The sequence below is a fragment of the Corapipo altera genome, unplaced genomic scaffold, assembly GCF_003945725.1.
Source record: "Corapipo altera isolate COAL_440 unplaced genomic scaffold, ASM394572v1 46, whole genome shotgun sequence".
Classification (NCBI taxonomy): domain Eukaryota; kingdom Metazoa; phylum Chordata; class Aves; order Passeriformes; family Pipridae; genus Corapipo; species Corapipo altera.
Window position 1 is genome coordinate 8,967,093 of NW_020884883.1, and position 13,676 is coordinate 8,980,768.

The window sequence follows — 13,676 nt, forward strand, 5'->3', positions numbered from 1 at the left end:
CACTTAAAACCTAATTATTAAACATAAGGGAGGGCACAGTAAGTGCTGTATCTAAATCAAGGAAAGATCAAATCTCTAAACTTGCTGTAAAGAGATTTTTCCTAGCTTTAGAAAGCAAGCTCTAACTCATCTGGGACTTAGCCTAGACAATAGGCCAAAATTCCTATTCTTATGAAATTAATCACTTGAGATATTTGAAAGACTAAAAGAGGTCAATCACTCAATTAACAGCACAGCAGCTTCTAACTACAAAGAGGCTCCGATATAATACAGATGTAGAGGAAACAAGGACACTAATGCGCAAGTAATCCTTTATTCCTAGCTCTGTCATAAGGAGGAAAGTAGACCTAAGTCTAACCTAAACAGAAAAAAAGATCACAGCTTGGCTTAATACATGTTCTTCCTTTTGAACTTAACAAGACATTAATATACTTAACATACCTGAATTTGGATACAGGCAGACATCATTGATACCATGTTCTGGCTCCATTGAAGTAAATATTTTCCCCTGAAATTGTAGGAAGAAAATGCATTATAAAAAATTCCAAACAATATAATTAAACTCTGTAAATCTAAACATTTAAGAATTGCCATTATAGAAGCTAAGAAACATGATGAAATGAAGATGGAACAGACTTTGCAGAAGAATGAAATGCTATTAAATATCTGAACAAAACACAAGGAACTCAGTATTGTATTTTATCTCTGATCCAATCTCCTACAAGGAAGCACAGCCTACTGGTTATTGAAGATACAGCAATGTATAGTGGTACTTCTAATTTTTCAGTTCACACTTGTGTGTTGAAAATATATGTGTCAGATTTACTTTATTTTATGCAAAATAAATAAGTCTTTTGGGGCTGAAGTCTTTAAGTTCCTGGCACACCGTCAGCGTAACCCTCACTTTATTCAGCTGTGAATATGGTAGTTTTAAATCATTTTACTTTTATAAGTATGATTGGCTGAAACAACGGATTGGGAGTGGAATCTGAATCTGGAGCTTAGTTCTTCCACCCTGCTAATGTCTACATGAAATGCAATATAGCTCAGCACTTTACTTATAATTTATAAACTCAGCATTAAAGAGGTCTTAATATAAAAGTACTACAGCATCCAGTGATATCTATCTTAGATCAGAATTGAAGCTATAAAGGTTATTTAAGAAAGAGGTAAAAGCAGGAAACAACATTCTCAAAATAATAAAAATTGGAACAGAGTCTGAAAAACCCAGACAAAATACAGGTGCTCTTATAAGCCAACATACAAGACAGCCAGCAAAGGAAGAGTCTCTGAGAACTGGGCCACATAATCTGAAGCATGAGAGTACATGCCTACACAGTTCTAAATGAAGGACAGGAACAGAGCAAATTTTGATCCTGTTCCTCTTTTTTCTTTCCCTGCAGCAATCCCACCTACCTTTCTGGGCCCTTCCTTTCCCTCCCAGTTACACTCTGTTACCCCACCCACCTCTGGTCTCTCCCTGATGATTAAGAAGAGTCCTCCTCCACCCCGGCCTCAGCAGACAAAAGCCTCGTGCTCCCCACCCCAAGGCACGTCTCAGCATGGGGCTATTCTGGTATCAAAGCCATATGCTCTCCACCCCAAAGTCTGCCTCTGCAGTTGGTTCCCAGCCAGAGATAGTCAGGAACCAGCATCTAGGAGAGGTGGAGCCAGCTGGAACATACTCTAGGAAAGAGTCCAAAGCTATCTTTGCCTTCCAGCAGTAAGAAACGTTCCCTTTTCCCACCAGAGGCCACCTGACAGACCTTACAGTGTTTCATTCTCAATGAGAGAAATATACATACCTAGGAAAAATGGAGAGAGGCCCCTGCAGATGTTTTAAATAATAACCAATAATTTATTTGCTCTTTCAAACAATAAAAATTAACTGCAGAGGAACTTACAAAATACTGCTTGTGCTCACAGAAAAAATAAGAGGCTGCTGAAAGTTCATGAAGCAACACAATACTGAAATGACTGCCTGAAAGAATCAGAAAAAAAGCCTCTACTACAACTGCTCTTGGTCTGCTTCACTATGAAGTTAGAAAAGCATACGTGGAGCATGTTTTTTAGAAGGAATACAATGACTACATATAGCTCCTCAAACCGAACCACATTACAACAGTATTAGTGTGAATCTCTGGGATAACATATTTTGTGCAAGCTCCATTGACCCAAAGATAAGAAAAACGACAGCATAATATACTGAAAGAAAGTGTTATGAAAATCAGAGATTTCGATTTCACTTAAAAGGTGCAAAAGGCAGGGATAAAGATGTTGCCTACTGCAACTTAATCCATTAATATGGCATAAGACATATTAATGTTATTAGGATACAGGCATAGTATCTGCTTCAGTATCCAAATAGGTTTCTGTGAAAATAAGCAGCATCTAATTTTAACAGGCCATTAACTAACTGATCTACCTTTGAAATTAACCCTTTTTTGAGCAGGGAATTGGAATGAACATGTTTTCTGTAATGAAAAACAGTAACTGGATGTATTCAAGCACACTTGGAGAAATATACAAACCAGGGTAATGGCTAAGATACTACTTTTTATGTTTAAATCCTTCTACTGAAAGCCTCTTGGCCAGACATGTACAAACAGCTAAAAATGCCCTAAGACCATATCTTTATACCTGACAGGCTGTTGAATAACTTCCCAGATGTTGATGTAGTCAGACAGGACAAAATGGTATGTAAATTATGACACATTAAAAACTCAACTTCCTACACTGAACTTCAGCTTTCTTATTCAAACTGCAAAAAACCCCAAACAACAAACAAACAAACAAACCAAATAAAGTAAAAAATAAAAAATCTGAATGCAAGAACCTAAAACCACTTACTGTATCTTTGTTCCACATTTTTATGATTCGAGAATCTGCAGAGATAATTAAATCCAACTGATGCTGAAACTGAATTGATTTAATAGGCAGGCCATAGTGGTGATCTTTGACTATTAATGGATTACTAGACCGGAGATCATATAATAAAACCTTGAAAAATAAGAGATAGATTAAATTTATAATATTGTAAGATCATGAAGAAGTTACAACCACCAGATCTTCACTAAATATTTAACTAAACTTGAGATTTTGTTACCTAAATATATGGAGAGGACTTATATAAATAATTTTAAATTCTGAAAACAACTTATTAAGTGAGGTCAGTTTATTCTGGCAATGTGTTTTAACCTCAGCATGCTTCAATCTAGAAAAATTACCAAATTTAAGACCTCACCATCTTTCTAAAGACTTTTTCATTTCTATGGAATAAAATGAACCATTTTCAAGACTCTTAGTATTTCAAAATTACTAATATTTCACTTTCAGATTCTTGTGCTGTTCTTACACAATTTAAATTTTCAGACTCTCTAACAGATTCAGTATCACTTTCTCTCAGTGAAATTTATGTTAAAGAAAGTAGAGAGTACAGTCCCCATATTCCAGAAACCTGTATTTTTATCTCCAAAATTTCCTATGGGACTTGAGAAAGACCTTGACCCATTCACATGTAAAGTGTGAATACCAATAATTTTGGGGAAAAATAACATTAGCAGTTGGTTTAATAAAAACCCCAATCTCCAATAAAACTTGTCTGACACACAATTCTTACACACATATCTGCTCTTGAACAAGCTAGTTTACTAAACCCATTACAATACTGATGAAGGCAGGACATAATCCCCACACTTCACTTTATAAATATGATGGCAACAATGAATAAATAAATTGAAATGATTCTTCATATCAAGACAAGACAGTAAAAGCAGCAGCTGCAAGACAATCACTTCTGCTTCTTTAGCCACCATCAATATAAGGAAGACCACATATGTTGCATTGAGATAGTACTGATAGTCTCAAAAAGCAGCAACTTCCCCATATACTTGACTCAAGTCATAAGAAAACTGCAAATTTGAAGTTATAGCGTATGTAGGTTATGATTGTTTTAAGTGGTCCCTAGAGTGTTCTGAAAAGAAAGACCATTTGACAAAATTGAATTGCAGCTGAAGTATGACTATTGCTACTCTATATACATAATTTATAGTCTTATAAATACTTGCAGTAATAGATACATTACAATAACTGCACTCAATGCATGACTTGGATTGGGAAATGCAAGGACAGGATCTCCTAAGAACCATGGTAGACGAAGTTAAATCTACCTGCCCAGTAGATGTTCCAACAGCCATATTCAAAGCTCCATCAAATGCCAGTGCTGAAATGGATGGCAAACCATCTATCCTGCAAAGCACAATGCTTATAATTAGGCATTCTTCAATAAAGGCTGCAAATAATTTTTTTAATGTTAAAAAAAGCTAATTACTGTAAAATAATTTATAGGTATCGCTCAGAAATACTACTCCAAAAAGCTGCATTGTTTACATTCACAATTTGCATTTGCATAGAAAAATAGCCAATACTACTCAGATCAATGACTAAGAGAACTGCTTTATGACTAAGAAAACCTTTTATTCACACTAGGAATGAGAAGACCATGGGCAGGTCATTTTAATGCAAAGTGGGATTGATTTCTAAAACCAAAACTTTGAAAAAAACCAAAAGAGCACACCTTGAAAAGGTAGACTTTACTCACTCTGTGTCTGCTGTCACACTGCTTAAAGCACAGTCCAACAGCCCAACTCGATTTCTAGTTCTAGGATCCCAGCATTCCACTCTACCCTAAACAGTTTAGAAAATATGGTTCAAGCATACACAACAGATGCCTGGTATTCTAAAAATGTTTAAATAAAATTATAAATTATTTAGTATATGAATAATTAACAAAATTTCCTAGGTTGACAAGAGTTGTTCTAATAATTATGTACATGCTGCACACATTTCATTTCTATTTTTTAAAATGTGATCTGAATCAAAATAATTAATGCTAATTTTCCTAAGATTAATAGGGTACACATGCTAGCTAATTTCTACAGATGGCTACACTGCAAAACAAGGTAACATTATTTTCTCTCCCATCTGTGAAATCTCAAGCATCTAAGCAACCAAGTAACTCAGATATTTTATCTGCACTACTCTCTAAAAAGTCATCTTAACAGATCTATATCTAACATAGCAAATGAAATCAAATTAACAAATTAGGTTTATGATTTCTTCTTATCCTCATGCAAACTAATATAAAAATGAAACAAACAGTACTGCCCTTTTCATAGAAGAAATGCAAACATTTACCTCAGCCGTCCCCATAGCAAACAAAAAGTGTACAGGATTTATGTCACAGACATTACTCTCTCTAAAACAGAAAAAAGAGCAAGTTTAATGACCTCAGAATAATTTAACACATGAGTAGCTAAAAAGATTTCTGTAATCATGTACACTATTGCTCAGCCTGGAAAAGCAAAAGTTGGAGGGAGGGACAGACAGTCACGTAATAGCAGCTTCCCATACTTAAAGGGATGCCGAGATAATATTTCTAAGTTGTAAGAATAATTTAAGCACTGGAATGGGTTGACCATAAAGGTTTGGAAATCTCCATCTTTGAAGTTTTCTAGACACCCCTGGGAAAATTCATCTGAATTCCGTGTGACCATGCCTTGAGCAGGAGCCTGGGCTCTGAGGTTCTCTCCAGCTTGAATGATTTTACATTTCTCTGCCCATATCCACCACATACCACCGAGCCTTGCCATATTGCTCTGCTCCACTATATTCTTAAACAACACAACAGACAGGAGGAAATGGCCTCAAGTTGTGCCAGGGGAGGTTTAGATCAGATATTAGGAAAAATTTCTTCACTGAAAAGGTTGCCAGGCATTGGAACTGGCTACCCTGTGAAGGGGCACCCCTGGAGGTATTTAAAAGATGTGTAGATGTGGCATTTGGGGACATGGTATAGTGGTGCATTTGGCAGTGTTGGGTTAATAGCTGGACTTGATGATCTCAGAGGTCTTTTCCAATCTAAATGACTCTCTGTTTTTAATTATGTTGAAAGATCTTTCTGATTACTTATGTTTTAAAGCTTACATCTCCAGCACGTTCTGTCTGATGAATGGTCTGTTCTCCCTTCTCTCACCCAAGTATCCTGTTTCTCAACAGGGCACCCCAGAGCCCTGTGTTTCAACAATTCTTCTAAAGTACAAATATTTCTCTCTATACCACTTACACCAGTGCTTTCCAACTTCTTCCATTCAAAGCTCTCCACCTCTAATTCTGTAAGTCATTCAACTCTCCCACCTCAAAACCTTCTCTAATCTGAATTTTACACTACACCCTTATCCTTCCCACTCCAGAATTTCCCCCTTTTTTTTCCTGTTGCTCAGTTCCTTATTGTGCCTTCCCAAATACTTCTTTGTCCATTAAGCTATCCTACCCACTGAACACCAGCTGTTGCCCACCAACTAGCAACTTTATCTAGTCAAGTCTGGTTTTCTCATCTACCTCTCCCCACATGAAAGAAGCTCAGTTCCTGCTCTGGTACAGTTTTCAAAAGAATCAGACACATGTTAGAGATATAAAAAAAATATCTCTGGGCTACTCCACGAGCAGAAGGACAAAGACATGTCTAGGAAAGTACATACCCTGTGGGTAGATCTCTATATGATGGCTAAATTGAGCAGTAATGGCAAAGTTTTAATGAAATGCTCTTAAAATCAAGTTATATACTGCCTATTATAAATTCATATTAAGCAATTTTAAAATATCCACAAAAGAAAACTCAATTAAACATAAGAAATGGAACAAAAAATTACAGAACATAAAATGAAATGAGACTCAGACTCAGCATATGTTCCCTTTCAACTCTGCGATGCATTTGGGCAGTGTTCAGAGACAGTACTGATGGTGAGCATGCTAGTAGTCTGCTTCCACCTGGTGGAAAGAAGACAGATAGATGTCATGCATTACAGATAACTTACGAAGCTTCAGTTTGCAGGGAGTTCAGAAATCTTCCTTGTTCCAGATTTAGCCTGTATACTTCAGAACTACAAAATAAAAATCCAGAATTACTCCTGCCTCTTACAAATACTGAAAAGCACTGCTCTAAGTTCTGAGGCATTGTAAAGATTCTTATTCACAGCCCAATTTTGACAAATACACAATTTTTAAAATTCACAATCTACAACAAGATAAATCTATACTGCAGTGTTAAAAATACAGAGAAAAATGTGCATGTTCACCAAGTATATTTATTATACTTCAATATCCTACCAATTATTGTTTTTCCAGTGAAAGGATACATTAGCTCATTTCTCAAGATTTTTTAACTTCCTATGATTTAAGGTACATCTTGAATTTCTACTTATTTTGTTTGAAACCCTAAAGACCTCATTTTATTTTTACTATGTCTTTTCACAAACTCAATTACGTGATTTAACTCACACCTTACAGCAACAAAACACCAACCAGAATAGAAAGAGTTATTTAATTTTCCTTACTTAGATGCTAAACACTTTTTAGAACAGTACACTGACTTGCAATATTTAATACAAATTTGCAAATACATGATGTACTTGGTTTAAGAATTAAAGAAAAAAAAGCCTTAGAACAGCACAAGAAACTGAATTTTTTCCTACATTTTCCATTCTTCACAGTCTCCATTATTAATCTGGAAGGAATTGCCACTTCTTCCATTTTTTAACTTTTCTAGCATTTTAATGTTTATTTCATTCTTGGAAAACATTGCTAACAAAAGTGAAACAAAATAATCCACTTATTACCTTGCTCCTACAAAGTACAGGTCACAAGATGGATAGTGATAAGAGAAATCTCTACCAAATTTTGGTATTCTTGTCCTGTAGTAATGACCATGTTGTGAATGAAACTCCACAAACCTGCCACACTGCAAGAAGACAATCTGAAAATAAAATAGAAATCACTGAAAGAGAGAAACGACAGCAATCTCTCCAACTTGCCTTACAGCACAGACTCCAGTGATTTTTTTTTCAAGCTCACACGGGCTCATCACAACCTAAACAAGTTCTATTAAAATGACAGAATCAACTAGTGCTTCATCATTTTCACTAGCCATGGCAAAGAGGTTTTTTTAATATACATTATATGAATATACATAAGAGTATATGTGATACCCTGAAAGTGACTCTCCAAGCAGAACCACTACAGTTACCTCAGTGTTCTGCTGCACCAAAATTAACACCTGTATTTCTTTCAAGATACTAGTTAGTAATTTCTTCCACGTAGGATGCTATGCAGACATCAGTATGTTCACAGGTACTAAGCACATGAACTACACAATCTGAGTGTTCCAATAAATTACACCAATGGTCTTTCTGCATTTTTGTTGTTTGCTAACTGAGGAAGAACATTGTTTCCTTCTGAAACTTAGACAAAACATCTCAGTCCTGTAAAAACCCCACAGAGCCACATTATCAGAGGGTTTGATCTGTACCAGTAAATAAACTAGGTCAGAATCTGCTGTTATAGTCTTGATGGCAAGACATATCCACATGAAGGAATCCTTCCCACTCCAGAGACAGTATCACCCACCCCACCTGTTAACTCACGCTGTACCTCATACCATGCCCAGGCATTTTATGGCGGAGGCAGAGCTGACCTTGCCCAAACTCATGCCACGAATGATACATATAATCACAGGCTGACTTTTGACTCTGAGCCTCATCCCTATTTACCTTCGATTAGAAAAATGCTAGTTAAGTTTAGCATGTGTAGTAGATGCATCTTCTAAAAACAGTAGACAACGAAAATTTAAATTTTTCTGCTGCTGAACTACATTGCCAGCAATACAAATAAGGGTGAGAAGCTCAGGAAGGGTGAGGTACAAAAATTACTTTAAATCTGTCATCTTTACAACAGTAAAAATTTAAGATTTTCCTGGGCAGGTTGGACAGGAACTGAAAATTCTTTATGACAAGGCAGTGCAGCATGGCAACAATTTATGCAGTAAATTTGTGGAACCACCATGCTTGCAGATTCTGACAGAACTGTTCAAGCAGTAAATGACACGTGAAGGTCCAATTCCAATCAATACTTTCATGATTCTAAGAATTTCAAGTACAATTTCTCAAATATTGTTCCTTCTTTCTAACGTGTCCACAACATCATGACAGCTACTTGAAATTAAGTTTTCTTTCTGAGGATTTGTTAAGTTTAAGGAAAATAAAATTGAAAACAAGGTTGTATTAAGTTGAGAAAACAGGGCTTCAGTCCAAAATATAGTACCAATAATAGTTAAGAACACACGAGAGCCATTCTGTTCATAACCAGTCAGAAACATATTTGAGAACACAGCATGTCTCAGTCTCACAAACAACTGTTTGGTCTGTACAACCAGAAACATTTTCCCACAGACAAGTACAGTACAGTATCAGTCGTGATCTTCTGCTACTTAAATTCATGCACTTCCTTGGAAATCTCACAGAAAACATTTTGAAAAGCTAGAAGGCTAGATGTTCTTGTCTCTGATTAAACAGAGTATTTATTAAAACAAACCTGTACCTGAAATGGTAATGTCTCTTCACAGAAAAAAAAGTAGTAAAACAAAACAAAATGGCTTGTCCTAATGAAATTACATATGCTTAAATTTCATATTCAACTGTACTAGGCCTGAAAAATGGCTCAGGGTCCTAAGAACTCAGGTGACTCCTTCAGGTACAGCACTTAATTTAAAAATAAATGAAATTAAAAGAAAAAAAAATTAAAAAGGACATTGCTTCTCTCCACAATTTTTGCCTCATTCATATGCTCATAATCATCATGTCTACAATGACACTGACAAATCAGGTTATTAACTTACCTATAGCTATCCCACATCTCGAAAAAGGTGTATCTATGTACCACTTATCACACAGGATTGTGAGTAAACATTATCCTACAAAGAAGAGCTAATTCCATTTTTTACCTTATTTTGTTTGTAGGGTAGATCATTATTTGAAGTTTTTCTATACTACAGAAAAGACTTTAGAAGTGGTAAAGCAAATTATAATACAAAGAGAAAAAGAAAACAAACAACATTTTAAAGCTACAAAAATGTTTATCCTGTTTTCTTTTTTTTAAAAAAACTTTTGTTCCAAAAGTTGTGTTGATTGACTACCTTTACTATATATGAAAATCCATTTTAATATACATACTAAACAATTTTTTCATTTATACATTGAAAACATTAGACATACCTTTGAGTAATCATCTGATAAAATCTCAAATGTAACCACTAGAGGAGAGAGCAAGAGAATTTTAAGTCAACTAAGTAAGCAAATTTATTTGCAAACATTGGCATAAATCCTGAAAACATTTACACTCATGTTAATCTTTAGTCATGTAAGTATTCCCCACAGGTGTCAATGTATAAAGCAGGCACTGTGATAAGATCTTTAATTATATACCTTCATTTGCAAAACAGTAAGTAGTTTCTAAAACTTTAGAAATATATGAAGCACCTTGTAATCTTTTTATCGTTCTTGTATACTTGACATGTTCCTCAACACACTGCTCAGTCATGTATTTTATTGGTGCAGGGAAGGTCTAATCAAATGGGTTTTGGTGAGTGTGTGGTCCATGGAGCTTTGGTACTCCATCAAAGGTGACAAAATATGACGTGAATCTGGACACATACGCATAAACTGGCACATGCTGTCCTTCTAAGGGGTCAACTCTTCCACAAAAAAAATTTCTAAGTCTCAAAAAAATCACAAATGTGAAAGCTATTATTCATGCTGAACACTGTAACATATCAAACTTTGCCTAGTTTTAAATTAGCTGTGTTGAGAACATTAGGGAGCAGCTGCTTCAGCTAAATTGGTTCCATATAAATGAGATAACTCATTTAAAGTTACCTGAAGTGACTCTATGCTATTCTTTAAAGGAAACATACTTCTGCAGTCTAGTAAGATGCCAGTTCAGAAAAAAGCTTTAAGGTCTAATTTAAACTCTAATTACCAGCAAACATTTAGTATTACAATGACTCTCTGAAACCCTGCCCTACCACCTCCCCTGTTACTGCACTGTAGCACTGTTCCTTCACCCTATGTCACTCCTCGTAGTCCTAAGGCAGAGGGCAAAAAGCCACCCCCATGCTCTACTACCCTTTTCCTGAGCTAATTCAGCAGTTCTCAAGTTTTTTCACAGTACTTTCACACCCATCAGAGTTAGACCAGTTCAGTTCTTCTGTAATGAATATGCTTATCCGCTCATTCTTTTGGTCACCTCTGTTTTTGTTTTCAGTCATCGGTTGTCTTAAAAAAAAAACCAAACCAACCAACAAAAACCAACCAACCAAACAAACCCAAACTCAGGTACTCTAAAATTCTCCCTCTCCCATTGTAGCTCCTTGCTTCCCTCACCACAGTTGTTCTCCCTCCAAATTAATAGCAAACAAGGTGTTGTTAGGGCCTTGGCCATGCTACCATCTATTCCTAAGTACCTTGTTTCCAAGAAAACAAACAAAAAAAGCAAACCAACCAAACAAAATTATCCCTCAGGGAATTCCCTTTATCCTGTAACTCATCTACTGAGCTTGGGCTCCAGGGAGAAAACTGAGCAACCACAGTGCATTCTCCTACCTGACTGCTTCACAGAAGGGGAAAGAAGGGAGATCTGGCAACCACGCAGGCGCTGTACCCATGTCACATTCACTAAACAGAACACAGACTTCAACCACATTCACCCTCTGAGCCCCACACTTACTGGCTCAAGGTAAATCTTACGTTCCCCACACCGCTCGGTCCAAGAGGGGAAAGAACTCTCAAGTGGGATGACAAGGAAAAAATAGAGAGATAAAGACTAGGGGATGTTTCACTCCAGATTCTTGTGTTCCCCTAAAGTACATTCTGTCCCCTCAGCACAGGGAGAGAAATCCGTACTTGAGTCCAACCTGAATTATGTATGAAAGATACCTTGTGTTAACAGCCATAGTTTATACTAACCTTCAGAATCTAAGCATCTTTCAAATTTCTGGGATAACTGATAGGTATCGAAACAGCGGACCCTTGGCTTGTAAGTTCCTGAAAGAACAATTTGATGTTTAATTTAAAAGAAACATTAAACAAAAAGTAACATTAAACCAATTTTTAAAAAACATATAGTATCTTACATATATAGGCTTTACTGTATTTCTACCATAAGTATTCTGATCTTCCCAAAGCCTCTGTGACTGGAAAAATATGCCTCTTAGGAACACAAGCTTATGGCTTGATTTTTGTCTTTGGTGCTTGCAGGCACCCTACTTTTATGCAGGTTCTTCTGATTACCAGGTACATCATAACAGAATTAATAATACCTTCCAGTAAGTCTGAAAGACCAAGGCTCCTTATGCTATTAATGCCTACTAAAGTACTCCTGTTTGGATTCTGCTTTGACAGTTACGAAATGCAGCATTATCCTCCATCCTATAAAACAACACTCAAACAATGACTTTCAGAAGTAATTTAAAGCAAATTTACATATATAGAATAAAAATAATTCAGAACTTAGTTTTTAACTGTATTATAAACAGATTCGGGTTTTATATGTGTTATAAACACCAGTGGCAGGGGGGTTGGACTAAATGATCTTCAAATGTCCCTTCCAACTCAAACCATTTTATGTTTCTAAGAATTCTATATTCTAAACAGAACTGCTCCACAGCACCACTACCAAGACAGCCATTCTATCACACCTTAAGAGTAAACTTCCAACACTATGTTCAGTGTTACATTTAATGTTACATTTAATGAACTCTTCTCAATTCTACCTGAAACCCTAAGTCATTCTGCAGTCAAGATTTTCTAGGACTTTTGGCCTCTGCTACAGAGAGACACTTTGTTAACTCACCAACTGCCATAATATACTGTCCATCTCTTGATACCTTAATCTTTGTGCTAACTGTGGGCATTTCAAAGTCTTGAATAAGTTCAATTCTTCTACGGATATCTATAAAGAAAAAAAAATTGCAAAGTTAGCACAATTGTATCAGTCCAAAAAACTATAATGGTTTCTTAAGGAAGCATGTTGAGCTAACTGAATATCAGGAATATGTTTTAAAGATACTTTATCTTTTAAATATTTTAACTAACACATTATAAATAGATTAACAGTCTGTTAACACTGAGGAGCAGGTTAGCTCTGTGCCAAGTAAATTATTATTCTGAGGTAACTATGTAACAAATTATTATATAATGTAGTAGCAAATATTCTTCACATATTTTACACAATTAATATGCTGTATAATGTATTCCATCTCCTGTTAACTATGCATTTTTCTCTCAGTGAAGTTTCTTATACAACACTTCCTACACTTCCAAATAGTCATTTTTAATTCCTATGACAAGTTTAGGCTAAAATGATTATATCTATGTTCTAAGATTAGCATAGTAACACAGAGGAGTTTACAGTCTGATTTTATCATAAGCTATACATGGAATTCATCCATCACATTTTTGTACAATCCACAACCCAAATATTTTAATGTCTGAAATTTAAAACACCCCTGGTAATATTCTGTTCCCATAAAGCTATATATGAAGTCAAAGTAACTATTTGTAGCTTTAATTTTGTATTTTTTAGAATATGAGTTAGAAATAACTTCCTCATATCAATGAAGTATCTGCTCTGGACCTGAATGTTATGTATGTGTAAAGCTGAGGACCTTGCAAGCGCAAAACTCACCCACATCTTTCTTCTGTAAAGCTCTTTTCTTCCTGTCTGAAAGCCACTGCAAACAAATATATACATAAGTGTTAAGCTCATTATTCACAGAGGAACCTGAG

The 13,676-nt window shown here is 35.7% G+C and overlaps 1 protein-coding gene across 1 annotated transcript in view; it reads right to left on the bottom strand.

Moving 5' to 3' along the window:
- Positions 1–13,676, bottom strand: part of NOL10 (nucleolar protein 10) — a 50,295-nt gene that overhangs the window by 36,147 nt on the left and 472 nt on the right. Inside the window, exons 2-12 of the mRNA XM_027641110.1 lie at positions 13,576–13,621; positions 12,742–12,840; positions 11,856–11,933; positions 10,107–10,144; positions 7,677–7,813; positions 6,876–6,941; positions 5,197–5,257; positions 4,601–4,686; positions 4,170–4,248; positions 2,851–3,000; positions 442–508 (exon numbers count right to left, since the gene is read on the bottom strand). Of these exons, the coding sequence (XP_027496911.1) occupies positions 442–508; positions 2,851–3,000; positions 4,170–4,248; positions 4,601–4,686; positions 5,197–5,257; positions 6,876–6,941; positions 7,677–7,813; positions 10,107–10,144; positions 11,856–11,933; positions 12,742–12,840; positions 13,576–13,621 (907 nt within the window). The remainder of the gene's footprint in view (positions 1–441; positions 509–2,850; positions 3,001–4,169; positions 4,249–4,600; positions 4,687–5,196; positions 5,258–6,875; positions 6,942–7,676; positions 7,814–10,106; positions 10,145–11,855; positions 11,934–12,741; positions 12,841–13,575; positions 13,622–13,676) is intronic.